This window comes from Malaclemys terrapin, chromosome 8, assembly GCF_027887155.1.
Source record: "Malaclemys terrapin pileata isolate rMalTer1 chromosome 8, rMalTer1.hap1, whole genome shotgun sequence".
In the NCBI taxonomy this organism is placed as follows: Eukaryota; Metazoa; Chordata; order Testudines; family Emydidae; genus Malaclemys; species Malaclemys terrapin.
Genome location: NC_071512.1, coordinates 42,491,228 through 42,518,416, shown reverse-complemented (window position 1 = coordinate 42,518,416; position 27,189 = coordinate 42,491,228). Strand labels below are relative to the sequence as shown.

The 27,189-nt window shown below is 55.3% G+C and overlaps 2 protein-coding genes across 5 annotated transcripts in view; one reads left to right on the top strand and one right to left on the bottom strand.

Moving 5' to 3' along the window:
- The window catches only part of NOS1AP (nitric oxide synthase 1 adaptor protein), a 210,510-nt gene that overhangs the window by 171,932 nt on the left and 11,389 nt on the right, over positions 1-27,189 (top strand). For 2 of the 4 annotated variants that reach the window (XM_054037311.1, XM_054037309.1), the window contains 3 exons: positions 489-656; positions 3,864-4,029; positions 5,038-5,187. In XM_054037311.1, the coding sequence (XP_053893286.1) occupies positions 489-656; positions 3,864-4,029; positions 5,038-5,187 (484 nt within the window). Of the gene's footprint in view, positions 1-488; positions 657-3,863; positions 4,030-5,037; positions 11,978-27,189 lie in introns of those variants that run through there. The other 2 variants (XM_054037310.1, XM_054037312.1) reach the window with 2 other exon arrangements.
- Positions 15,919-18,717, bottom strand: SPATA46 (spermatogenesis associated 46). Its single transcript, XM_054037351.1, has 2 exons — positions 18,612-18,717; positions 15,919-16,409 (listed from the first exon to the last, which is right to left on the bottom strand). The coding sequence occupies exons 1-2, from the start codon at positions 18,715-18,717 to the stop codon at positions 15,919-15,921; spliced, it is 597 nt and encodes a 198-aa protein (XP_053893326.1).

The window sequence follows — 27,189 nt, the reverse complement described above, 5'->3', positions numbered from 1 at the left end:
GGCCCAATCCTCTAATTTGTCTAGGTCCCTCTGTATGCTATCTCTACACTCCAGCGTACCTACCACTCCTCCCAGTTTAGTGTCATCTGCAAACTTGCTGAGGGTGCAATCCATGCCTTCCTCCAGATCATTAATAAAGATACTGAACAAAACCAGCCCCAGGACTGACCTTTGGGACACTCCACTTGATACCGGCTGCCAACTAGACATGGAGCCATTGATTACTACCTGTTGAGCCCTACGATCTAGCCAGCTTTCTATCCACCTTATAGTCCATTCATCCAGCCCATACTTCTTTAACTTGCTGGCAAGAATACTGTGGGAGACTGTATCAAAAGCTTTGCTAAAGTCAAGGAATAAAACATCCACTGCTTTCCCCTCATCCACAGACCCAGTTATCTCCTCATAGAAGGCAATTAGGTTAGTCAGGCATGCTGAAGGGCAGCACACAGAGTGGATCAGGCTTTGCTTTTCTCTATATTTTCCAGGACTCCCTCCACTCTGAGAGTATCCTGACTGCATCGCCCAAGCTGCTGCTCCCCTCCTCCTCCCAGCTGCCAGACCTGGGGACCCCTCTCTCCGCTCATCACCAAATGCAGTTTCTCCGGCAGCTTCTGCAGCAACAGACGCAACAGACACAAGTGGCCATGGCCCAGGTGCTGCCAGTGTGGTTGTTAGAGCCCCGGCGTGCCAGGGCCAAGCGGGGCTGTGCAGGCAGCAGTGCATGCACAGGGGGCCATGTGGAGGGGTTTGTGTGAGAGGTTGGTGTGCTGGGAAGGGTGGGATGGAAATGGACACGGGCAGATAAGCCAGAAGTGGCAGAGCCCTGGAGGCACAGCCAAGGAGCTTGGCCTTGATGCAGGAAGGGAGGAGCAGGCAGAGGAGGGGTCTGAAACCGGGTGGAGGTGGAGGGAGGGTTCTGAATGGCTGCAGGGACAAGTGGACGTTGGGTTATGATGATGCGGGCGGGCCTCAGTGTGGGCCTAGACAAGGGGATAGGTCTGATCTTAGCCACGGTTGAGGGGTGGGAGTTGGGTATATCACAGGAGGAGAGAGCCCGAGGTCACCCCGAATGGAGGAAGGGAATTCAGCAGGGACAGCCTGGCGGGAGGGAGAGGACCTGGCAGATCCAGTTGGGCCACGGCACCAGTCAGTTTGAGGGGAGGCAGCTCAGAAGAGAAGTCAGGGAGACAGCAAGAGCTGTGGGACTGAAGGAAGGAGTAGAGCTGCCCCCCCCCCATATGCACTGTGCCAGGGGCATCAGGGAACCCGCAGACATCCTTCCCCAAGCCACATGCCCTGCCCCCAGCCCAGCTGCCCCTGCAGCGAGTCACCCATAGCGTTCCGGGAACCTCACTGCACTGCAAGCCAATCCCCTGTGCTATGGGCAGGGGCAGGCAGCACCAACAGCCCCCAGCACTGCTGGCCCCATTGTGTGGAGGCACACGATGGGATGCCACATCCCAGGGGCCAGAGGGACACACAGCTTAGCTCAGCCCGGCCAGCTTACTAGGACTGACAGTCAGGGGCTGGCTAATGTGTGCAGAGTGCATTGATCCCACTGTCTAGGTCTCACACCTGACAAGCGCTGAGGGCTTGTTTGCTCTGTGGGGTGTGTGGGCCAGTGAAATATCATGGGTATCAACTGCCCTTGTCGCCTGAGCTGGGGACAGGGTCCTGGCTACAATAGGGTTACCATATGTCCTCTTTTTCCCGGACATGTCCGGCTTTTCGGCACTCAAACCCCCGTCCGGGGGGAACTGCCAAAAAGCCGAACATGTCCGGGAAAATGGCATCTCTGCTCCTCCCCTGACTCTTCGGCTCTGTTTAAGAACCGAGCTGCCCGAGCGCTATGGGCTTCAGGCAGCCCTCTTGCCGGGCTCCGGCGGTGCAGGGTCCAGAGGCACGGGGGCTGCCCGAAGCTGGTAGTGCTGGGGCAGCTCGGCTCTTAAACAGAGCCGAAGAGTCAGGGGAGGAGCAGAGCCTCCAGCCGCAGCTGCTCTGCTCCTCCCCTACTCTTCGGCTCTGTTTAAGAGCCGAGCGCTACGGGCTTTGGGCAGCCTCCATACCTCCGGACCCTGCGCCGCCGGATCCCGGGAGGGGAAGTGCCCGGCCCGGGGCGCAGGGTCCGGAGGCATGGGGGCTGCCCGAAGCCGGTAGCACTCGGGCAGCCTGGCTCTTAAACAGAGCCGAAGAGTCAGGGGAGGAGCAGAGCCTCCAGCCGCGGCTGCTCTGCTCCTCCCCGAAGCCCAAGTGCTACCGGCTTCACGGTTTGCTGGGCGCTTCCCCTCCCGGGCTCCAGCTGCGCTGGGCAAGCGCCGGCCGGGGGCGCAGGGTCTGGGGGCTGCCCGGCAAACCGTGAAGCCGGTAGCGCTCGGGCAGCCCTTTCCCTGTGGCTGGGAGTGGGAGGGAGGAGGGGGCGGAGTTAGGGCGGGGAAGGGACGGAGTTGGGGCGGGGCTGGGGGTGGGGAAAGGGGCGGGGCCAGGGCCCGTGGAGGGTCCTCTTTTTTTATTTAATAGATATGGTAACCCTAGGCTACAACCCTCATGCAGATCTATGCAGCTCAGCAGGAATGTAAATGCAGCAAGGAATTGTCCAGACTGCTGTGGCCTGGGCTGGGCTAGGCAGAGCTCTTCTGGAGCAGGGCCCTGCATTCTCTGATGCTCAGGGTCGGCCATGGACCTAGAGGTCAAGGCACACTGCTGCGGGGGGAAAATCAGCTCCAGGTCTCAGGTCTCAATGGGTCTGTCTACTCTGCAGTTAAAACCCCGCAGCTGGCCCCTGCCAGATGACATGGGTTGCAGGGCCAGGCTAAGGGGCTGTTTGCAGTGTAGGCATTTGGGCTTGGGCTGGAGTCTGGGCTCTAGGACCCTGTGAGGTGAGAGGATGCAAGAGCCCAGCATCTACATTGCAAATTTAACAGCCCTGCATGGGCTGCCTGGCAGGGGGCCAGCCACACACACGGGCTGCTGCCTAACTGTAGTGTGGACATACCCAGAAACCCTTGTTTCACTGGAGGCTCCAGGGAGCCATGGTTAGGGTTGCAGGGAGAGTCTGTCTCAAGATGAGCTAGCCTGGCCCTCACCTGCAGCTGAACGGCCTTTGAAACCCACAGGGCTGCCCCTCTACGTGGGGACAGGCAGCTGTCCCAATGGGAACTTCCAGCTCCCCTGCTCCTGACAGCATGCCTTGGCGCCTGCAGCTTTGAACTGCAATTCCATCACTGCCAGCAGGTGCCAGTGCTCCTGCTTCCCTTACCCAGTCTCAGCACAGCCTCTGTGGGAGTGTCTCTCTGCTTGGGCCAGACAAATCTGCCCCATGGCTGGGTGCCCTAGTGTGAAGAAGAAGGAGCTCCATGCTGGATGCAGTGTGGACAGGGGACAGATACTAGCATGCCCCCTGTCCCGTGCTGCCCTGTGGCTGTGGGGTTCCTGTGGGACTGGACTGGGGAACGGACTTACCAGCACTCTGGGGAAAGTCTGGAAGGGCTTTGTGGGTCCAGGACTTCCACAGACCAGTATAAATCTCTTCCTCTTTCTCCTGCTTGGTGCCCCAGAGCAGAGCAGCTGGCTACATCCCCAGCCCAGGGCAGCAGCTCCCATCACTAGGGATGGCTCCCAGGGGAGAGTCTCTCTGGGCTGGGCCTGAGCTCCCGCTCTGCAGACAGCCACCCCTGTGCCTGGCTGAGAGAACAGGTTGCTAAGGGAATGGGCGTCTGACTGGAGGCACTGGAGGCTGGGGCTGCGGGCGGGGTGCATGAATCTCACTCTAGCCTGGAGCTCCGGGCTCAGACCCCTGGCTTGGGGCAGGCAGCCTGTCCTGGCACGCACCCACTCGCTGTGTCTCCGTATCTGTTCGGCAGGTTCACTTGCTGAAGGACCAGCTGGCTGCAGAGGCAGCAGCTCGGCTGGAGGCCCAGGCGCGCGTGCACCAGCTCCTGCTGCAGAACAAGGACATGCTCCAGCACATCTCGCTGCTGGTCAGGCAGGTGCAGGAGCTGGAGCTGAAGCTGTCAGGAAGCAATACCAGTAAGAGTTCATTCCCCAGCCTTGCACAGGGACCCAGGAGCACAGCATGGAGGTGTTTGCTGCTGGGCCCTGTGCTGATCCACCAGGGCACAAGGGACTCCCTATCCCTTCCCATTCTCCCCCGCTCCGGTGGTGTGCCTGTGCCATGGGCCCCAGCACTTCCTGGAGAGGGGATCCCCATGAACGCCAGTGGGGATCCCCATGAATGCCAGGCTGAGCACAGCCCATGGCCAGGGTGGGCGTGCCATGCATACATCTCAGCCCGGTTCCCAGGGGTCAGTGCCCCGACTGACTGCCTGACTCAGGCCTGCAGTGACCACATCTCCTTGTGGGGTGGGGGTGAGACCCACACCGACTAGACAGCCCCACCGCTTTGCACCCCAGGGTTTGTGGCATGCATGAGACTGCCCCATGTCTCCTGGTCCCAGCACCAGGATGCCCAGGGAGAGAGAATTTATAATGGGCACCCTGTGGGGAGAGTCCCTGCATGTACTTCCCTCAGCTCTGCAGGGGAAGCTGTGTGCGCACGTGGGTGCAGGGGCTGGGTGTTATTGGGACAGGGCCGTGTGCACAAGTTAGTAGTGTGGAGGGTGATTGTGTGTGGTGGGAGTGCGGGGGCTGGGTGTTATTGGGGCTGGGCCATGTACACATGTTGGGGGTGCGGGTGTGTGGTGTGTGTGTGGGGGCTGGGTGTTATTGGGGCAGGGCCATGTACACATGTTGGGGGGAGGTGCGTGGGGGGGGAGGGCTGGAGGGGGTTATCTTTGGGGGCTGTCCATGCTTTTCCCTGTTGCTGTTCGTTCAGCTAGATCCCCACGTACCCCTTCACCCTCCATCGGCTTCAGTTCCCCATGTGAAAAGCACCACGATCAGGGTGGGCAATGGGGCTCTTGGCCCTGGATTGAGATCTAGAGCAGGTCTGTGTGCCTGTTGGCTGTCTGCCAGCCCATGTGAGGGGTCAGTGATGCCCTAGGCCATGCCCGCTCCGACTGCCCTTCTCTTTTCCAGTAGGCTCCCAGGACAGTCTGCTGGAGATCACCTACCGCTGCAATGCCCTGCCGGTGCTGTGCGACCCCACCACCCCGAAGCCTGAGGACCTTCACCTGCCGCTGCTGGGCCCTGGCCCTGACTCCACCCATGCCCTGGGCAGCCCCATAGGTAGGAGTGACTGCTTGGTGAAGCTGGAGTACTTCCGCTTCCCCCCAGGCGCTGCGTCACCGTCAGAGCCACTCCTGGGCAGCCTGGAGCTCATCAAGTTCCGTGAGTCGGGCATTGCCTCGGAGTACGAGTCCAACACGGACGAGAGCGAGGAGCGTGACTCGTGGGCCCAGGAGGAGCCACCGCGTCTGCTCAACGTGCGGCACACACAGGGCCTGGGGGACAGCCTGGACGATGAGATCGCTGTGTAGGAGGGTGGCTGTCTCTAGACCGAGACAAGGAGGAGATAGTCCTGGGGAAGGAAGCAGCTGCTGGAGGCCAGGGCTCAGTTCAGTGCTTTAGGCCTGGGTAGGCAGTAAAAGCTCCTTCTCTGCCCCTGTGGCAGGACAAAGTCAGGGCTGCGCTTCCTGCAGCCCACACCATCCCAACAGGCTCTCAGAGCTGTAAGTGCATGTCCTGGCCTTGCTGTGAGAGAGAGAGGAGATTGAGTGAGCACCCACCCAGCACAGCCACAGAGCACACAGGAGCAGGCACAGGCACATACCCTCCTACGATGTGCAGTCACGTCCGCAGGTCCCTCACCGCGCTGCCCCAAGGCTCTGCCAGCCTGGTGTGCCAGCTTCTGCTCTGACCAGACTCCATAGGCTATGGCCAGCGATGTGTGGCTGTACATCCATGGCACAGCTTTGTCCTCTGTAATGGAACTGGGGATATTTTCATTAGCCATAAAATCTATAACCCTTTTCTGAATCCTACCAAGCTCTTGGACCCATAACATCCTGTAGCAAGGAGTTCCACAGGCTCATTGTCCATTCTGGGTAAAAATGAAGAATTTCCCTTGATCAGCATTAGATTTGTTGCCTTTTATCATCAGCGTACCTCCCCTGGTTCTCACTGAGACAGAGCTCCCACCCGCTTTCTTATCCCATTCAGTCTTTGACATGGCCCTGTCATGTCCCCTCCTATTCATCCCATCTCCAAACAGAGCAGAGTCAGGGGGAATGGTCACAGGAGCTCAGCGTACGGGTAACTCTGCTCCCAGTGGAGTCGAGCTATAGATTTCAGTGAGAGACCACCCAGTCCTTGAAACTCCCTGTCCTCAGATGGAGCCTCTCGGCATTGTGGGCACTTGCCTCTGAGCCTCCTTCGATTCCTGGGGAACCAGACCTGACCTTACTGTTGCAGGTCAGGGAATGCCCCATATCTGTATAACAGATCCTAGCTCTCTGAACTCCCCACACGGCCGGTGGCAATGGAGCATCTCCCAGCCGGCACTGTATTCATGCCCACACACCCCTGGGAGGCCAGGCAGGGCTATTGCCTGCTGGACAGATGGGCACTGAGGCACAGAGCTCAAGTCTGTGCAGCACAGGGAATTGAACCCAAGTCTCCCAGGCAGGTGCCAGCCTTGCTCTCCATGGCACCGGTTTTGGAGTTGGTCTCCATCCCAGTCTTGTGCAGCTGTTCTGCACGCTGCTGAGTGACGAGCTGGCACACTCGCTGTTCCAGTCATGCCCGGGTCGAACCTGAGCCATTCAGATCCATTTCAGCCCCCCGGTGTGAAGGAATCACAGATCAGGCATTACCATGCTCTTGTCGAGACACTTTCCCCTGCAGTCACTCCAGCCATTCTCCTCACTCAGCTTGCTGGCCTTCCTAGTCTTGACTAACCTCAGTATTGTGTCATCTGCCAGCACACTCTTTCCTTGTCCCCAGCTCCCTAGGGGTGTGCAGTGAGAGCGGGGCGGCAGCAGGAGATCCCAGCAGCAGAGCAGCTCAGCAGCACTGGCCTCTTCGTATTTTCTTTTTCCTTAAGTAAATCCAGGGAAATGAAATGCCAAAGCTGATGTTAATGCAGTGATGAAGTCAGGAAATTCCACAAGTTCAGGGAGCCGAACTCTTCAGTGGCGTGTACCCCCCACTATCTTGGCGGGGCAAAGTCCCAGGGCTTTTGCTTCACATTTTGGGCAGATTGGCTGCTCTGGCTCCCTAGCAGATAGGCGCCACTTCCTCCTGTTTGCTCTCAAGCTGTCTGGTAAGTTCTCCAGGCTGTGCAGCCTGGCTGGGTCAATGCTGCGGAGAAGACTGTACTGATGGGCCTTGCTGTCATGGGAGTGTTTGTTTGCTGTCCCCATGAGGCTGTGTTAACATTTGATTGGAGGGACAGAGCAGATTCTCAGGGAAAAGGCTTTGCTCGGAGGGCGCGAAGGCTGAAAGTGCCTGTAGGTGACTCAGTAAAGATTGGCGATTTCAGAAAGCAGACGGGAGCAAGTTCGTTAGGATGGATTGTCTTGCTGTAGCACCCAGGGCCCCGGACAGGATCTGGCCCTGTCGTGGCTGCATTGGCTATGCCCTCAAGAGGTGGCAGACTGAAAAGATAGGAAATTGACAAAAGCGGGTAGACTAGGGCTCCAAAGGCAAGCAAATGGGTTGGATGAGGGACTCCAGCAGTGCCCTACCCACAGATCTGTATTCACTGATCTAAAATTCTTTAACCACCCCCTCTTTCCCCTGACCCCTCTCTGGGGCTTGGAGCTACCTCCAGTCACTGCCTGCTCTCAGCTTTCCCCTGACGATTCGCTGTGATGCCATTAGCACTGACACTAGGGCAGGGCTATGTGCAACCTTCCCCGCTGGGCCTCCTGACCATCCCCGGAGTCCTGCGAGCCTTCGGAGTTCAGAGCTGGCTGGAGAGCAGCTTCTCTCTGGAGCCACTAATAGGGAGAGCACAGTGAGCAGGGGACCTGGGTCTAACTGCGGGAGGGTGAGTGGTGAGTTCACGGGGCAGTAGCTGGTGGGTTCCAGGCGTGTGTGGCAGTGACACGGGAAGTGGGGGGCGGTGAGTGCAGAGGTGCTGAACATGAAGGGAGCAGTGGAGTGGGGGAGTGAGGGCAGGGCATGTAAATAAATGTGCTCTTAGCTACTGTGAGGGCAGTCTGGGATAACCTTTTGGAATGTGGCCCTGAGGTTTTTGGAATGCTGGAAGAAGCGTTTTGAAAACCAGTTTCTTGATTACAATAATTAGTTGGCTTTTGTTTACCCAATTTCTGTGCATTATTTTGATTTTGAATGATGACTTGAACATGCAGGTGATTCAAGTCTGTGGGGGCGTGAGGGGCCCAAATAAGATCCAGATGGTCATGAAATTCCAGTCGTGCCCTTGCATGCCCACTGCTGCTGTGCCCCAGTGCTGTGAGCTGCCCCCTTGCTTCATATCACACGCTGGGAGGCTCAGTGTTTGAGCTAACCTAATGCAGGAGGAAACCAGCCAGAGCACCAGGGAAGATGCCATTAAAAAGATAGGCCAGGCCAGGGCCAGGTTGACAGACCCTATTGACAAAGCCCTACATGCGTCGGGGAGCCTATTCCCCACCTCCTCCCCTCCTGCATCCTGGTGAAAAACTGTTATATCATACCACTGTCTCCACCACTCAGGGTGGGACCCTGCTGACCAACAGCCTGTCCCAGTGATGTCCCGCCAGAGTGCCCACAGCAGGATGGCTGCCCCGGGGCCCCAGCCTGGAAGGTAACGTCTGCCTGAGACATCCCTCAGGGATGTCTGCCTGAGACATCCCTCCAGCCTTGTCACTCCCATGGGGCCTGCGGCTCTCCCTGCCTGTTCCTGAGGCTGTTGGTCACTGCACCAGGACCAGGAGTCAAGACAGGCACTGACATTCCCTCTGCTCCCCTGAGGACATGGCGGCTGGGGAATGGATTCTTCCTCTCTCTTCCCCCGCCGCTCCCACTGCTCGTCTGATCTCTCTTCCTTTTTGCCTGCACCTTCTGCCTGCTCCTCCTGAGCCCGCCCCCAGCATCACCTGCCACGGGCAGCATCCGGTGGCACCTTTGGGGAACTCTAACTGAGCGGGGCCCCTGGCTGTGAGAGCCATTATCTCTGGCACTGGGGGTGTAGAAGCCCCTGAGACCAGGCCTGTGAGCTGCTGTTCTGTGGGGTCAGCACAGTGAGGGGCACTGGGCTGATGGGCCCCCAGCAGGTGGGGGCTGCAGTCCACCCTAACTGCAATGTAGGCACGGGGGCCTGGACCACGGTCATCAGCTGGTGTCTGTGGAGCTGGGGGCAGCCCTAGGTGGGAGGGGCATTTAGCTGATGTTGGTGTGTCGAGCTGCAGCGAGGTGTCCAGGAGCGCCCTGGCTGGGGCTGATTTGACCCACTGGATGGAGGGAGAGGTGGTGGCAATGGCTGTGTCTTCCCACCAATGTCCCCTCCTCTCGCCAGGGCTGGGATTGGGCCAGGTGCTGTCATTCAGACAGGCAGGGCAGTGGGGAGGAGGGCCTCCTGGCCAGATGGGCTTGTGAGGGACTGGGGAGCTGCAATGGCTGGTGTGGTCCTGCTCAGAGCTCAGCTGGGCTGTTGGGCTGCCGGGCAAGAGGCTGATCTGGCCTGATGGGTGGGGTGAGCTTGCACCCGTCCCCTGCAGGCCTGGAAGGGGCAGGTGGGCACTGGCAGAGGGGGTGGGAGGTTGACCAGGCAGAACTTCAGGTGGGAAGGGATGGGAACACCAGCAGCCTGCCTAGGCCTGTTGCACAGGTAGGAGATAGGATGGGGGGCAGGATGCAGCTGGGAAAGGGAAGAAGAGAGAGATGAGAGTGCAGGGGGATAAGGGTAAGGATGGCAGCGGGATGGGGAGGGGGCTGAGGGGACTCCCTGGGACCTTTGGAGGGGCTGGAGAGGGGACTTGGCATGTGAGAGAGTTAATGCAGTGAGGGCAGGAGAATGAGCGGCAGGGCCAGATGCAATAGGCAGGAGTCAGGGTCTGGCTGACTGACACATGAGGGAGGGGCAGAGAGCAGGGCAGTGGGAGGGAGGAAGGAAGGAAGGACATTATTGTGAGGCTCTCACCCTCCCTGTTGCTTGTGGCAGGACCAGTCCTGTTCCCCTCTGTGACAATGCGGTTCTGGCGGAACCCAACTGAGAGCGCCAACTCAGGACAAATTGCTAAAATAGGGCAGTTACAGCCCAAGGCTGGGGTTTTTCCACCTCTAAGGCAAACCAAACCAGCCAGACTAAGACTTCGGTCTCACTCCACTGGCTAACCGCAAGTCTCACAAGCAATCTCCTTAGACACTCCAGTTTCCCAGTATTACCACCAGTGCCACACGTTATGGGGACAAATGGTTATAAAAACCAATACCCCAGTAAAAGAAAAAGGTTCTCCTGATCCCAAAGGACCAAGCCCCAGACCCAGGTCAATATACAAGTCAGACCTTACCCATAAATCACGCTGTTGCCAATCCTTTAGAATCTAAAATCTAAAGGTTTATTCATAAAAGGAAAAAGATAGAGATGAGAGTTAGAATTGGTTAAATGGAATCAATTACATACAGTAATGGCAAAGTTCTTGGTTCAGGCTTGCAGCAGCGATGGAATAAACTGCAGGTTCAAATCAAGTCTCTGGAATACATCCCCAGCTGGGATGGGTCATTCAGTCTTTGTTCAGAGCTTCAGTTTGTAGCAAAGTTCCTCCAGAGGTAAGAAGCAGGATTGAAGACCAGATGGAGATCAGGCATCAGCCTTATATAGTCTTTTCCAGGTGTAAGAACACCTCTTTGTTCTTACTGTGGAAAATTACAGCAAAATGGAGTCTGGAGTCACATGGGCCAGTCCCTGCATACTTTGCTGAGGTACAAGGCGTATCTGCCTTCTCTCAATGGGTCCATTGTATAGCTGATGGTCCTTAATGGGCCATCAAGCAGGCTAGGCAGAGCTAATCTCAGCTTGTCTGGGATGTCACCCAGAAGCATAGCATAAGTTTGCCATACAGACAGTATAGAGCCAATATTCATAACTTCGACTACAAAACTGATACACACATATAGACAGCATAATCATAACCAGTAAACCATAACCTTGTCCTAGACACCCCATTTGACCCCCTTTATACAAGATTTGGGTGCCACTACAGGACCTTGGTTGCAACAATGATCTATATGGTCCCAGTTTATGTCAATAACGTCACACCCTCTCCTCTCCTTGCCCCAGACCTGCTCTGCACAGCTCAGGTAGGAGCAGGAACAGCTGTGCCCCTGGGAGTCACTCTTGGGAGTCATGGCACTGGGACACCCCCTCAGGGACTAGGTGCCTTCAGGCAGGCAGGCAGCTGGCTTACTTGGCCTGCTTCCAACTCATCCTTTTTCTCAAGTATCAGAGGGGTAGCCGTGTTAGTGTGGATCTATAAAAGCAGCAAAGAGTCCTGTGACACCTTATAGACTAACAGACATATTGGAGCATGACCCATTTCGTGGGTGAATACTCACTTCGTCTGATGCATGAGTGATCCTTTTTCTCATCACTCTGGTCTGCTCCCGCTCAGGATGGGGGTAGGGACAAGGTGGTGGCTGCTGCTGGTTCTGAGAGCAGCCCCTTCTCTTGGGGGTCTTTGAAAGGCCTGTAGCCAGTGGCGTGAAGCAATGTGAAGGGGCATTGCTGGAAGGCCCCAGCATGCATCTCACAGGTGTCCCAGAGCTGGGCTGCAACTCTTTCCAGCCTTCTGCTGTGCCCTGGGCCCTGGAACTGTACAGCTGTAAATTCTCCTCCTCCCAACTCCACGCTGCCCAGGAACCTCCTCTCCAGCCTCACATTGTGGTTGTGGGTCTTGGCTGGGGATAGAGATAGATCTATTTTTTGTCCTTTCCTTTCCTACAACTGTTGTGTTACTAACTGTGTATTCAGTCTATCTGGGAAGCCAGTCTGTCAGTGTAAGTGCACTTAACCCCTGGATGGTGTTTGTCTATTGGCTTTTGCTAAATAAATCTTTCAATTTCTCAAGGCTTTCTGTCGTCTCTTCTTTCTCTCACTGTCTCTGGATCACTCCTTCCACCTCCCAAACTTCGGGGCCCAAAGCAGGGAAACCAGTTATACCCCAGCAGCCATCCCACTTGGGAACAGAGCTTTCCAGCAGGGGGCTGGAGCAATGTGTGTAATGGGGGTGCTGAGAGCTATTGAACCAAACTGTAAACCCTGTATCTGATGGAAACCACTTTAAGCCAGGGGGCATGGCAGCACCTCTAGTTCCAGCCCCTATGCTTTCCAGGCAGTGAAACTTGTCCCCAGAGAGCAGCAAAAGGCACGTCTCCCAGCAGACACTGGGGAGAGCAGGCTTGACCCAGTGCCTTCAGCCACTGGCGATATGAAGAGCCCAGTCTGCTGAACAGACACTAACCTGTTTGGGAGGGTCAAGGGGTTAGTGTCCCAGCATGGTGAGGGGAGAGCAGGCAGCATCCCAACATGATGTCCTCATCTTTGCTGAGAGAGCTGGGTTGAGTATAGATTGCCGTGAGTACCGCTCTACACTGGCACTGCCCCATCGGGCCAGGCACAGTCCGACAGCACGCGGGGCTCCGTGCTGACCCTTGTGCAGACTGGTGCTCGTGCTCTCACTGTTCAGTGGGGTGACCCACACATCCCTCTCTGTGCCAATCGCAGAGGCTGGGAGCCTGACAGAGCCCCAGCTAGGGAGCTGCAGCTGCTTATGAAAGTCTAATGTTGTGCCTATATTTAAAAAGGGTAAATGGAGTGACCTGGGTCGTTACAGGCCTGTCAGTCTGACGTAGACCTTGGATAAGATAATAGAGTCATTGATATGGGACTCAATTAATAACGGAGGGTCATTTAATTAATGCCTGTCAACATGGGTTTATGGAAAATAGATGGTGTCAAACTAGCTTTATTGTTCTTGGATGAGATGACAGGTCTGGTTAATGAAGGTAATAGTGTTGATGTAAGAGATTTAGACTTCTGTGATGTGTCTTGGAACTGCACAAAAGTGTGGTTAAAAAACTACAAAGATATAAAATGAACATGTCACACTTTAAGTGGATGGCTAACTGATGGGTCTCAAAACGTATCAAACGGAATCATCACTGATCGGAGTGTTTCTAGTGGTGTCCTGCAGGAATCAGTTCTTGGCCGTACACTGTTTAACATTTTCATTAGTGACCTGGAAGCAAACATAAAATCATCACTGATAAAGTTTGCAGATGGAACAAAAATTGGGAGGGGCAGAGTGGTAAATAGTGAAGAGGACGGGTCACTGGTACAGAGCAATCTGGATCACTTCGTAACCTGGGCGCAAGCAAACAATATGCATTTTAATATAGCTAAATGTGTACATCTGGAAACAAAGCATGTAGGCCATATTTACAGGCTGGGGGACTCTACCCTGGGAAGTAGGGACTTTGAAAAAGACTTGGGGGTCAGGGTGGATAATCAGCTGCACATGAGCTCCCAGTGCAATGCTGTGGCCAAAAAGACTAAGGTGATCCTGGGATGCAGAAACAGGGGAATCTTGAGTATGAGTAGAGAGATTATTGTACCTCTCTATCTGGCACTGCTGCGACCTCTGCTGGAATCCTGTGTCCAGGTCTGGTGCCCACAGTTCATGAAGGATGTTGATAAGTTGGGAAGGGTTCCGAGCAGAGCCACAAGACTGACTGAAGGATTAGAAAACCTGCTTTATAGTGATAAACTCAAGGAGCTCAATCTATTTAGCTTAACCAAGAGGTGGTTAAGGGATGACTTTCTCACTGTCTATATGTATCAACATGGGGAACAAATGTTTGTTAATGAGCTCTTCAGTCTGGCAGAGGAACATCCAACATGACCAAATGGCTGAAAGCTGAAACTAGATAAATTCAGACTGGGAATAAGATGTAAATTTTGAACAGTGAGAGTCATTAACCACTGGAACAAATTACTGGGGGCCATGGGAGATTCTCCATCCCTGACGATTTTTAAATCAAGACTGGGTATTCTTCTAACAGATCTTCTCTGGGAATTATTGTGGGCTGGTCTCTGGCCTGCGTCCTACAGGAGGTCAGACTAGAAAATCACAATGGTCCCTTCTGGCCTTGGGGTCTATAGATGTGTACCATTTAGTTCCTGGGGGGGGGCTGGCCAGGATGGTGGCCGTCACCCTGGCAGAGCTTCCCAATCAATGCTGGGGGCCTGCTGAGCTGCTCGTTGTCACTGTTCAGCCAGGGCCGCAGCCGTTCAGTCCTACGCAGCAGCTGGCTGGTGTCTAGAGCAATACAGAACAGGCCCCGTCTGACCCGTTACTGCCGTCACATGGGTGACTGCAAACCGCAATGGCTGAGGAGCTGACCTCAGCAAATGGGAGATCCAGCTGGGACCTCCCATTGTGTTCACTTCATGCCCTGCCTTTGTTACCAAAGCGCCGTACCTGGTGGATGGGAATATACTGCTGCTGCTTGTCTGTGTGTCTCACAGCCAGCCCTCCAGTACCATCCTGCCCATCCCCAAGCCGGATCCCCAAGTCCCCAGTACAGGGCAACCCCAGTCCTGGAGAACAACTTCTCTCAGGGCCTGTAAAATGACACAGAAAAAGATGACTTCTTATAAAACGATGAATTTTTTGTTTCCAAAGCCAAAGTGCGAGTGCACTGTGGAAAGGTGCCAGGCTGTCTTCTCCCTGCTCCCCACCAGCCTAGACAGCTCAGACAGGGAGTGGGCTTTAGAGCTATCCCAGTCATCAGTTACTGGGAATCCAGATTGCAGGAGTGAGGAATGAAAGCAGCAGCCTCCCTCGTGCTCCCCGTGCATCTCAGACCCACACCCTTCCCAGGGCTCCACAGCTCTCCCCGGAAAGCCAGGCCAGTCTGAGACTGGGCAGCAGTTGGGACGGTGCACGGAGAGGCTGCTGCCTGGAGCCCCTGCAGGATCTCACCCCTCTGCTCTCCAAACCAACCCATCCCCACTTCCCACCCGCCGACGGATCCTGGCGTGGCTTGAATAACGTCTTGACCCTTCCTTTCAACTAGCCTGGCGTTGCCTGCCCTCGCTTGTTCCGAGGAACCTCTGGGGGAAGGCTCTTTACTCTCGTGTTTGGGAAGCAGCCCAGACTTTGGCTAAAGACATCCATTCCCTCATGTTCGATGTAAGGGTCCTTCAGAGTCGCTGCCTGGTTTTCGGAAATGCCCCCCCCACACTGGACTAGTTCTGGGGACACACGCCTCCCTCAAACAGGTCCCGTGGGATCGGTCACCAGCACGCAGCGGCTCAGCTGTTGGCACTTCCTGCCTGGGCTGCTGGGCGATAGTGAAGGCTGATAAGAGTGGTCTCTCTCCCAGGGGGTCTGGAACAAGCAGTCCCAAGAAGCAGGCACCTGAGCTGTTGAGAAATAGCTTCTCGGACCCACTCCTGAAGAGTTGTTGGCTGGGGGATATGTGGGGATCTACGCCTGGGCTCTGATCAGCGCAGAGTGACAGGGGAACAGGCCTTTTCACCATAACAAAACTAGGTGCAGACAGATCCCTTGGAGTGGGGCCTGGGATGCTGGGTCAGGGTCAGGGTGTGCAGGAGTCATTGTGCTAGAGTGGGGGCCTGCTGGGAGGGTGAATGGGGGGCTGCGGGGCCGTGGAGGACCGGGGGGGCAGAGGCTGACTAGGGACTCACTCCTTAGGGGTCACACTGCTGGGGAGGGGAGGCTGTGATCCAGCAGGGAAAGGCAGGGGTTCGCCTAGTTATGTCCCAGGATGAGGGCTGGGGCTGCTGTATCCCTGTGTCTAGCCCACAGGGGCCCCTGCCACAGGGTGCTCCACAGAGAAACGCTGCCTGCTCCTAATAATCTGCTTTATTCGGGTTCTGCCGTAGAGAGTGTAAAGCGCTGCACTGCCCCCAGGCGGAATGTGCTGGGGGCTGCGCGTCCACCGGGGGCTGGGTCACTTAGGTGTTTTACAGCTGCCAAAGGCCGGTCAGTTGCTGGGCCGGGCCGTGCACTCCTTCTCCCACAGCACTTTGAGCCTGTGGTAATACACCTGGCAGCTAAAGCCCTCCTTGAAGCCACACTTGACGTGGGTCTTGAGCGAGTGCAGGGTAGGGAAGACGCGGCAGCAGGCCACGCACTTGTAGCCATTCTGTGGCGCCGGCTGCCACTTGGAGGCCATGAGGATGTCCTGGGACGTGATGCAGTCCCTGGCCTCCACGCCGGGGCTGGCTCTCCTGGTGCCCTCAGTGGGGCGAGCCTTCTCCAGGGAGCAGGAGGAGGAGCAGATGCTCTCCGGGAGCTCGTCAGGCTGGCTGGTGTCCCTGGCGCTGGCCACCAGCGTGTCCGGGAAGCTGCAGGCCTCCTGCTGGCTGACCTCGTCCATGCACACGAAGTAGCTGTAGGGGGAGAACCAGGGCCGGTAGATGGTGCAGTTGCACCCTAAGGGTTCGCTGCTCTGGCCGTCGCTGGGGACAGAAGCTGCCAAGAGAAGAGGCTGGAATGAGCCCCTGGCCCAGTGGAGGGCAGGCTGTGGGGAGGGAGGCCATGGTCTGGGCTCACCTTGCCCTTCCCCCTCCCCTTGGCAGCTTCCCTCCCCCTCGGGCACCACTTGGGTCGGTGTTCATCCCGGGATGCTCCTGACCCGCCTGCCCCGCCCCGATCACAGGGTTCCTGCTGGGCCAGACTGTGTGAACATGGGCTGGCAGCCACATCTGTCACACATGGGTGAGGCCGAGAGTCTGTCGTGGAGGATTCTGTGACTTTCCGCGACCTCCGTGGGCCCGAGCAGTGGCTGGCCCCGGGGGCTGCCTGAGCGGTGGCCGGTGTGGCTGGCCCCAGGGACCGCCCAAGCAGTGGCCAGTGCGGCTGGCCCCAGGGTTCCCCAGAGCAGCAGCGCCCAGGGCCCCCAGCTAGGATTTAGTCAGAGGTATTTATAGTAAAGGTCACGGACAGGTCACAGGCCGTGAATTTTTGTTTACTGCCTGTGACCTGTCCATAACTTTTACTAAAAATACCCGTGACTAAATTGTAGCCTTATACCTGGCAACTGGCAGCATCTCCGGGGGTTTGCTCTGTGCGTCCCAGGGACGGGCATCACCTGCCGGTTCCTCCAACACCCCCACACTCTCAGAGTCCAGAGGGACACAGGCACAGGCGCTCAGAGAGCACAGATAGATACACAGACAGTGGCTGTCCAAGTTTGCGCGCACACAAAAGGCCCCACCACGTGCTGCTGTTGTGCTGTGCCAGGGGGCGCTGGATGGGTGCAGGGGGCATTGCTTGTCCAGGGCTGGGCCCCTCAAGGAAATGTTTTGGAAATTCCTGTTACAAATACACAGAGAAAAGCCAGTGAACCAAAGGGGCACCAAGTGTGTGTCTCGGGGGGGCGGAGAGGCCCCAAACAAAGGGGTAGCGTGGGGCATGGCAGCAGAGAGGGGACCCTATGGTGCCGACAACTGGTCTGGGCTTGTCTCCAGCAGTCAGTTCCCTTCCCGGAGCATTTGGAGAGCCACGCTGGTGCCCTCCTGGAGGGGAAGCTGGGTCAGTGTGATACAAGGAGCCCCTTCCTGTCCCCAAGGGAAATGCACATCCTGCCACACTGTGACTTTGTGCCCCAAGTCATCCACTGCTCAGCTCTGCTTCGCTGAGCACTGTAGGGAGCCTCTGTAGTGTAATGGAAGAGATAGCTGGGTCTGACTGGAGCTCAGTGTTTGTGGCCCCAGGGCTGGGGAACAGGGGTGCCATGTAGTGCAGGCCCCCCGGGAAATGGTCAGACCTTTCCTCTCCCTGCATGTGCCGTGGGCAGGGCAGGGGCAGAGCTGTCCAGCTGCAGGTCCTGGCCATTCACCCAACGCTGGGAAGCTCAGAGGGCAGCGCTGATCCCAAGCAGTGGTGGTGCGTGACAGGCATCGAGGACTGGCTCAGGCACAAGCCTGTGGTGGGTCAGAAAAGCGTACGAGCAAGGGGGGGTTCTGTGGCTGAACAGTGACCGCCCAGGCCTGAGATCTTGCACGAGGCCTCTGGGCACATGAATGACAGGCCCATGCATTTTCCCTTGCCCCATTTTACAGCTAGGGAAATGAGGCCCAGAGCAGGACAGTGCCTTGTCCAAGGTCACCTGCCAATGCCTAGCCCTGCTGGAAGTAGCTCACTGGTTTCCTGACTTCCTGGGCCTGGCCTGGTTGGCTGTGTTTTGCCTAGGAAAGGTGGCGTGTATGATCCAAGGCAGGGATCAGAGCTGGCTCATCTCCTGGCCTCTGCTACTGACTTACTGTGGGACCTTGCCCAACTCACTTAGGCCACAATTTTCAAGAGAGGCCTCTGGTTTTGAATGCCCAGTTTGGGACAGCTGGCCCCTGATTCCAGAAGTGCTGGGGGCCCACAGCTCGCATGATCTCAGTGGGAGCTGTGAGTGCTCAGACCCACTGCAAATCAGGCCCCAGGGCTCTAACAATGAGTACCCAAAATCAGAGCACACTTTGGAAAACATCAGCATCTGTGTGCTTCAGTTTCCCCACCAGTACAGCAGGGATCATACCCCTCCTCCACCTCATGGGCTGTCCTGGGATGCTGCTTATAAAGTGCCCTGGGGCAGGTGGTGAGGGTGCTGGAGAAGTGCAACGTCATTCTGTTCCATGCCATGCGAGGGCTGGCTGTGGGCTCTCACTGTGGCCCCGTTACCTGGCAGACTGGGCGTGCTCCTGGGGGATGGCAGCTCACGTACGCTCTTCATGGCATAGCTGGGCAGACGAGGCCCAGAGATCGTCAGCAGGGAGAAGTTCTCCATTCCCTCTTGAGACGGGTGCAGAGAGCAGGTCCTGGCTGGAGAGTTTCTGGGGCTCTGGACAGCCTCTGGCTGGATTGCCCAGGGCCTTGGCTTTGTGACATCACCAGCTGACCTCACAGTCACCAGGTGGGTCCCCCAGCTCCAGCGAGGGATCAGCGTGGCTCTGGAGGAAAGGAGTGGAGAGTGTCTGGCCTGGGTGTTTGAATGGGTTTAAAGAGGTTATGTAGCAGCTGTTCCTGGGACTCGTCTCTCTGTAAGTCTTGAGGCCTTTGCTAGTGCGTACAGTGGCCTAGCAAGGACCATGCCACAGCCCTGAGATATCAGTGACTGCATCTGGAGACAGGCACGTTCCAGTCTCATGGCACACGCATTGACTGCGTGTGTCCAAAGTACTCGCGTTCACTCTGCCCCATGCACCCAGTACTCCCGCACACGTACAGCCATTTGCCATTAGGTCCTGCAGCCCCTTTCGTCTTGGACCGTTTGTTAGCACTCAAGCACTTGGATTATCCTGGAGCAACTCTCTCCAAAGCCCACCTGCCGGCCTCTGGTGCAGGACATTCCGGCTTCGAACACCTGATCATAAAGAGGTATTTGAAATGGCTGTTACTTGTTTTCCCAGCTGCTTGTGAGTCCCCCGACCCCTCTTGGTTTAAATCTAACCCTCAGGAAACTGAGGGAGGTTCTGTTTGCGCCATGGGAAGAGTGCTCGTTGTATTGTCTGTCTCTAAAGACTGCAGCCAAGAGTTTCAAAAATGGGAGCCCATAGCTAGGTTGCCAAGTCCCTATGTAGGCACCTGGCTAAGCAGCCAGATTTGTACAAGTGCTGCACCCACCAAAGGCTGACTTGAGACCCCCAGTTGTGCAAAGCTGGCTCTGCCCCCTGGGTGGCCATGGTATCAGCCTGGAGAGTTAAGGAGATGCCAGTCGTGATGATGAGGCTTGCCACATGGTGGTCCATGGCAATGGGTGTCCTTCCCCCACACTTCGCCATTCTGACTTTCACCATCTGTATTTTCCCCAGCCCAAGCACATTCCTAGGGCAAGCTATGTTGCGCCGTCTATAGGTTAAAAAAGCTCGCAGCTGTTATCTAGTTAGGACTAAACCTATTTACAGCTCACCTAGGGCATTTGTGCCATGTAGAGAGAGCTGCAGGGAGAGAGTTGATCTCCGCTCAGCAGTTGCCTGACTGAACCAGATTCTGCTAGGAACTTACAGGTGTGGGTCACAGGCCAAAGGGCTTCAGACACCTTGGACCAGGTCCAAAGCTGCTTCTGCAGCATGTCTCAGAAACACCTCTCTCTGGGCATGGCTACGCTGCAATTAGACGCCCGTGGCTGAGGTCTGCCTGGAGTGCAAGTCAGACTTCTATGCAGCATTGCTCTTAGCTTTACAGCTAGATCTGCTGCCAGGAGGAGAACAGCAGTGCCATCCTATTCCCTCCCCCTTCCCTGCACATAGCAGCCGCAGCTGGGTCAGATCAAGCCCCAGAAACTTCCCCTGGCTGCAGGAAGCTCTGCACCTCAGTGGGGGTCTGGGTGTGGAGTGGGTTCCAGGTGCGGGAGGTGAGGCTCAATGGAGGGGTTGGGTGCAGGGGGGGTTGGATGGACAGGGGGAGCAGCTCCCTGTACAGTTACTCCCTCCCCTCACCTATGCACCCAGAGCCCTCTAACACTGAGCCCCCCTGCATCAGGAGCCCCCCATACCCAGAACCCCCCCCCTTCAAGCCCCCCAAACCTCTACTCTGCTGAGTCTCACCCCCTGCTACAGGAGCCCCCACACTCATACCCTCACCCCACTGATCCCCAACCAGCTGCACGCTGACCCCCCCAACCTAACAAGCCCCACTCCCCCATACCTCCCACCAAGCCCTAACCACCTTCACCTGGACTCCCCTGTAGAGTTCCATTCCCCCTGCACCAGAACCATGCACTAACCCCTGTGCATCCAGATTCCCCCCTGCACCCAGACCTCCCATCATGCTACCCGCACTCAGATTGCGCCACACAGAACCCTAGTACTCTTGAGGGAATTGTGTGCCAGAAAAATAAAACATTTAAAATTCTACAAAGTCCTGCATATTTTAATTGTCAAAATAACACAGAAAAACAATAACAATATAATCACATCATTTTCAATTATTTTGGTAATAATAATTGTCGGCAAATAATTGAAAATAGTGTGATTATATTGTGTTATTCTGACAAAATATGCAGAAAGAATTTTAAAATATTGTGCGCAGAAATTTTTTATTTTTTGGTGCAGAATTCCCTCAGGAGTAACATTGAGCAGATATTTTCAAAGAATTATCCGCCACTCCAAGACTTTTCTTGAGTGATAACAGCTAATTTAGAATCCATCATTGTGTATGTATAATTGGGATTATGTTTTCCAGTGCTGATTACTTCGCACTTATGAACTTTGAATTACATCTGCCATTTTGTTGCCCAGTCACCCAATTTTGTGAGATCCCTTTGTAACTCTTTGCAATCTGCTGCGGACTGAACTATCTTGAGTAATTTTGTATTATCTGCAAACTTTGTCACCTCACTGTTCCCTCCCCTTTCTAGATCATTTATGAACAGCACAGGTCCCAGTACAGACCCTTGGGGGACCCTGCTATTTACCTCTCTCCTTTCTGTAAACTGACCATTTATTTCTACCCTTTGTTTCCTATCTTTTAAGCAATTATTGATCCATAAGAAGACCTTCCCACTTACCCCATGACCTCTTACCATTGTCCGTTCTTGGCTGCGTGTGTGTTCTCTCTGTGCTGCACCAGCTCTTGAGGTAGCTGGCCAAGCAGACCTCGATCGAACTGCCCAAGAAGACCACAGACTCAGTTCGGTAGCGAAAGGCACTTAGACAGATCTATTGCCAACGTAGCACAGTCCTAGTGCCTGGCAGACTCTATGGGGCCACTAACACGCGTATGCCTGTCACAATGGACTCAGCTCAGTGAGTGGCTGAACCTTCCTCTCCCAACTCGGCCAGACAAAGACACCCCGTGAGCAACTCCTCTTTCATACAGTGATACAAACCAGTGACATATTGCCCCTCTGACGTGGCTAGTTATCATCCTTTACCTTGTATCTGTTGGTTTGATCAAAACATCTCTCTCCATCACACTGTCATGCTGACCTTATCTTTAGGAGGGGTCAGTGTGGCCCTATTATCTTCAGGGAGTGTGTTTATACCATACTAGGTATCAGGGTGTTCTGGCACCTTCCTTCTGGAATGTGTTTATGTGCGCCTCCTGTGCCCAGCACTTCTTAGGAGTTTTTGCAATACTAGCCCTGTTCTTGTCAAGTTCATGTATTGGGATAGTGAACCTACAAGCAGGCATGTCTTGTAACAGGGCCTGGTTTTTGCTCATAGCCTGACTCTTGCTAACTTTGCTTTATAGTATCAGGGCCTGACTTTACTTCAGGCCTTAGGCCTCATACCAGGCCCTTTATACCAGGTCTCATGTCTCAGGCTTTCTCTTTCTAATACATTTATTTTGCTTAAAAGCCTTTGGGAGGGACCTTGTCAAAGGTTTTCTGAAAGTCTGAGTTCACTAGATCCACTGGATCATCCTTGTCCATGTGTTTGTTGACCTCCTCAAAGAATTCTAGTAGATTGGTGAGGCATGATTTCCCTTTAAAAAGCCATACTGACTTTTCTCCAACAAAACGTGTTCATCTATGTGTCTGATAATTCTCTTCTTTACTATAGATTCAACCAATGTGACTGATACTGAAGTTAGCTTAACAGCATGTGATCAGGAGCCTTTTTTAAAAACCAATGTTACATTAGCCACCCTCCAGTCATCAGGTCCAGGGGCTGGTTTAGGTGATAGGTTACATACCACAGTTAGTAGTTCAGCAAGTTCATATTTGAGTTCCTTCAAAAGAACTCTTGGGTGAACACTATCTGGTCCTGGTGACTTATTATTGCTTAATGTGTCAGTTTGTTCCAAAACCTCCTCTAATATGGTACAATTGCTCAGATTTATCACCAAAAAGAATGTCTCAGGTGTGGGAATCTCCCACACAGCCTCTGCAGTGAAGACTGATGCAAACAGTTAGCGTCACCACAATGGCCTTGTCTTCCTTAGTACTTAAACTATTGCTTCTCACTGTCACACCCCTACAGACCCGCACCTTTGGTTCTCCTTCCCCACTTCTTCAGAGCCTGTTCTGGGGTTACTGGCTATGTGGCAGGAACAGAGAAGCTGACACTCCAGGCATAGTCGGGGCATGGCCCTTTCTATGTTCTGATCCATGCATTGAGATTTCATGACTCGGTCCCATGGGCTGTGCTCACTCGGGGTTCTGACTTGGGACCTGGGTCAGACACATTGTGGGGTCAGGAGACTCCCTATGGAGGCTGCTGGAAGAGCTGCAGTTACTGCCCAGGGCCTGTCTCCCTGGCTGGGGAGGTCTCTGCGGGAGAGCACAGCTCCACCAGGCTGGTCCCTGCCCCGCTGGAGGGAACTGCTCAGTGCCGGTGGGGCCGGGGTGCACTGGGCTGCATGGAGCTGGGTGCATACATTTGCATGTGTGTAAGCGTGTACAGATAGGGCCTCGTGGCTGGGTTTTTAGAAGCCTTTGGTGGTAGCTGTGGAACAGGCAGGGCCGTTTCCAGCTCCCCTGGGGTGGGAAAGGCTTGGTACCAGCGGGTTGGGGGGTGGAACTGCTGACAGCTGTGTTAGGGAGCAAAGGGCAGGCCGCTGGCTCCAGAAGAGCTAGAGCACCCCCCACCTGGCCTCAGTCCTCACCTGAAGGGAGCCCAGGAAAGGAGGAAGGGGGGTCAGTTGCCAGTCCCAGGCTCTCTTTGCTGGGCTGCCATCAAGGGAGCCATATCATGCTGGCTTCCTGGGCCCTCGCTGACCCCTCAGAGGCACATGTTCCAGCTCCTCCCCACAGGGCTGAGTGGCTGAGCAGGCCCAATCCCAGAGCTGCACTGGGCTCGCTGCGTGGACAGGCTGTTGGTCAGTGTGTGGTTGCACCATGCCATGCTCGGTGTGGCAGCAGGTATCAAGCGGAGTGCCCCAGGACTGACCCCTGGGGTTTTGTTGAACATCTTTATTAATGATCTGGATGATGGGACTGATAGTACCCTCAGCAAGTTCGCAGATGACATTAAGCTGGGGGAAGAGGTAGATATGCTGGAGGGTAGGGATAGGGTCCAGAGTGACCTAGACAAATTGGAGGATTGGGCTAAAAGAAATCTGATGAGGTTCAACAAGGACAAGTGCAGAGTCCTGCACTTAGGACGGAAGAATCCCATGCACTGCTACAGGCTGGGGACCGACTGGCTACGAGGCAGTTCTGCAGAAAAGGACCTGGGGATTACAGTGGGTGAGAAGCTGGATATAAGTCAGCAGTGTGCCCTTGTTGCCAAGAAGGCTAATGGCATATTGGGCTGCATTAATAGGAGCATTGCCAGCAGATCGAGGGAAGTGATTATTCCCCTCTATCAGGCACTGGTGAGGCTACATCTGCAGTATTGCATCCAGTTTTGGGCCCCCCACTACAGAAGGGATGTGGACAAATTGGAGAGAGAGTCCAGCGGAGGGCAAGGAAAATGATTAGGGAGCTGGGGCTTATGACTTATGAGGAGAGGTTGAGGGAACTGGGTTTATTTAGTCTGCAGAAGAGAAGAGTGAGGGGGGATTTGATAGCAGCCTTTAACTACCTGAATGGGGGTTTCAAAGAGGATGGAGCTAGACTGTTCTCAGTGGTGGTAGATGACAAAACAAGATGCAATTGTCTCAAGTTGCAGTGGGGGAAGACTAGGTTGGATATTAGGAAAAACTATTTCACTAGGAGGGTGGTGAAGCATTGGAATGGGTTACCTAGGGAGGTGGTGGAATCTTCATCCTTAGTGGTTTTTAAGGCCTGGCTTGACAAAGCCCTGGCTAGAATGATGTAGTTGGGGTTTGGTCCTGCTTTGAGCAGGGGGTTGGACTAGACCTCAGGAGGTCATCTCTTCCAACCCTAATCTTCTATGATTCTAAGCTGCTCTGAAATCCGAATCAGAGTATTTACATGGGGCTTTGCAGCAGTCTGAACAGCGGTGTAAGTGAAACTGATGCAGCTCTCCCATGCAGACTTGGCCTTAGCCCCGGCTAGTGTAGCATGTTGACACGTCCCCACTGCTCCCTGACTTCTGCTGGGCAATCGTGGCTGTAGACAGCGATCTAGGGAGGGACTGCCCAATAAGAAGAGCCATCTCATGGCTGCACCACAATGTCCACTGCGTGACGTGCGACAGACATGTCTCTTAATTGCTGATGCTGGGTCTGCATAGCCCCCTGAGCAGTGGTGCCAGCGGAGGGGGAGGTGTGCCGCACAGGCAGGTCCCTCATTGCAGGAGGCTCATGGGTGTAGCCAGTGGGGGGAGACTGAGCACTTCCCTTCAGAGACATCAAGCTGTCTGCTCTGAAAATCGCTTTCTCTGTTTGGAACCTGCTTCCCAAGTCATGTTCAGTGTCAGGTAAGAGCTGACCCTGCTGAGCAACCTGCGCCTGTGTGTCTGTACCAGAGTGAGCATTTCCCCCCCTCCCCCACCTTCCTCCTGTCCTCAACCCTGCCCGCCATTCAGCCCCGGCCCCATATGGCACTGAACAGCACACTGTCCATTGCACTGCCCCAGGGTGCCTGTCTGTTCCCAGTCAGTCTGAGATGGGGGCCCAGGTGCAGCTCTCCGTCCCTAGGAGGGGGCGTCTCCAGCCAGCCAGAAGGCTGCGGTTCTTAGGGTACACTCCCAGCAAGATGTGAGAGCGGCCCCACCTAGCTCTGAAAGGGGCTAGCCCAAGACTCACCCTGTGGCTGAGGCTGACTGGCTGTTGCGCTCTGGGGAACACAAGAGCTCCCTGTTCTGCTGGCTTGTCTCTATCCACGCTGGGTTTCAGAGACAGGGAAGCTGCCTGGCAAAGATTGGTCAGAGTCTCGGCTAGGCCAGAACCCCAGGAGGGTCTATGTGCTTAATGCTGTCACTCCACCCCCCGCACGCACATCCAGCCCTGCTGCAGGTGCCCCATTGGAAACAACAGCTCAGCAGTCAGAGCAGCAGCAGTGCCCTCCACCTCCTATGCTCCATGGCTGTCTGCCACGGGGACGTCGGGGCAGGCTGCAGGCTTTCAGATCAACAGGGGTAGGGAGCAGGGAGAGGACAGTGGGACCTAGAGGCAGGGAGAGACCAGTGACCGATTCGGCACCCAGAGACCCCTTCTCCCTAGAGAGGTTGTGGGGCCCTGGGCTGTGTGGGAGCCTGGAACAGGCTGCCAGATGTTAGAGCAGCCAGAGGCCACTCTGATTTCTGCCAGAGGGCATTTTGGCAGCCAGAGCAGCCTAAAGATGGGTATGCAGAACAGTCCAATCCTGGGCCAGGGCATGTCCCCCTTGGCCTGGATGGCTCCTGCCTGGACCAGGTCACTTGGACAGAGCCCAAGGGGTGTGCTCGGGGAGGGGTGGCTGCTGTGAGTGCCCAGGCTGTTCTCAGGCAGCTGAGTAACCCACAGGCTGATTCCCCGGCACAGACTTTGGGCTAGCTGAAATGGCCCCTCTCCTGTAGCACTGAGTCTCATCGCTGCCAGGGGCTTGTCAGCTGGCTGACCTGAGCTGGCTTGTTTGTGAGACCCAGGAACAGATGCTGAGGGGGGTTGCTGAGTGGGAGCTGTTTGCAATATCACTCACAAGCCAGATTATTCTCCTAGCACCCCCACGGCCCTCTACAAAGGAGAGGAAGGAGCATGTTTCCCATGTTACAGATGGGGAAACTGAGGCACGGAGCAGGGGAGTGACTTGCCCCAGGTCACCCAGGGGGTTGGTGGCCAAGCTGGGAACAGAACGCAGGCTGCACGACTTCCAGGCTAGCACCTAGCTTGTGAAGCATGCCACCCCTCCCCGCAGGAAGTCTGTATTCACCAGCTAATGGAGGGGAGTGAAGAGTGTGTCTAGTGGCTGACGCAGAGCTGGGTGCTGGGTCCCCTGGGCTCCACCACTGACTCACCATTGGGCTTTGGGCAAGTCCTGAGGCCCACCCAGATTTTCACAAGTGGCCAGTGGTTTGGGGTACTGCGGTGGAGTACTCCCAGGCTTTGTTCTGCGCAAGTGCCTGTGACAATGCGGTTCTGGCGGAACCCAACTGAGAGTGCCAACTCAGGACAAATTGCTCAAATAGGGCAGTTACAGCCCAAGGCTGGGGTTTTTTCCACCTCTAAGGCAAACCAAACCAGCCAGACTAAGAGGACTTCGGTCTCACCCCACTGGCTAACCGCAAGCCTCACAAGCAATCTCCTTAGACACTCCAGTTTCCCAGTATTACCACCAGTGCCACTCGTTATGGGGACAAATGGTTATGAAAACCAATACCCCAGTAAAAGAAAAAGGTTCTCCTGATCCCAAAGGACCAAGCCCCAGATCCAGGTCAATATACAAATCAGATCTTACCCACAAATCACGCTGTTGCCAATCCTTTAG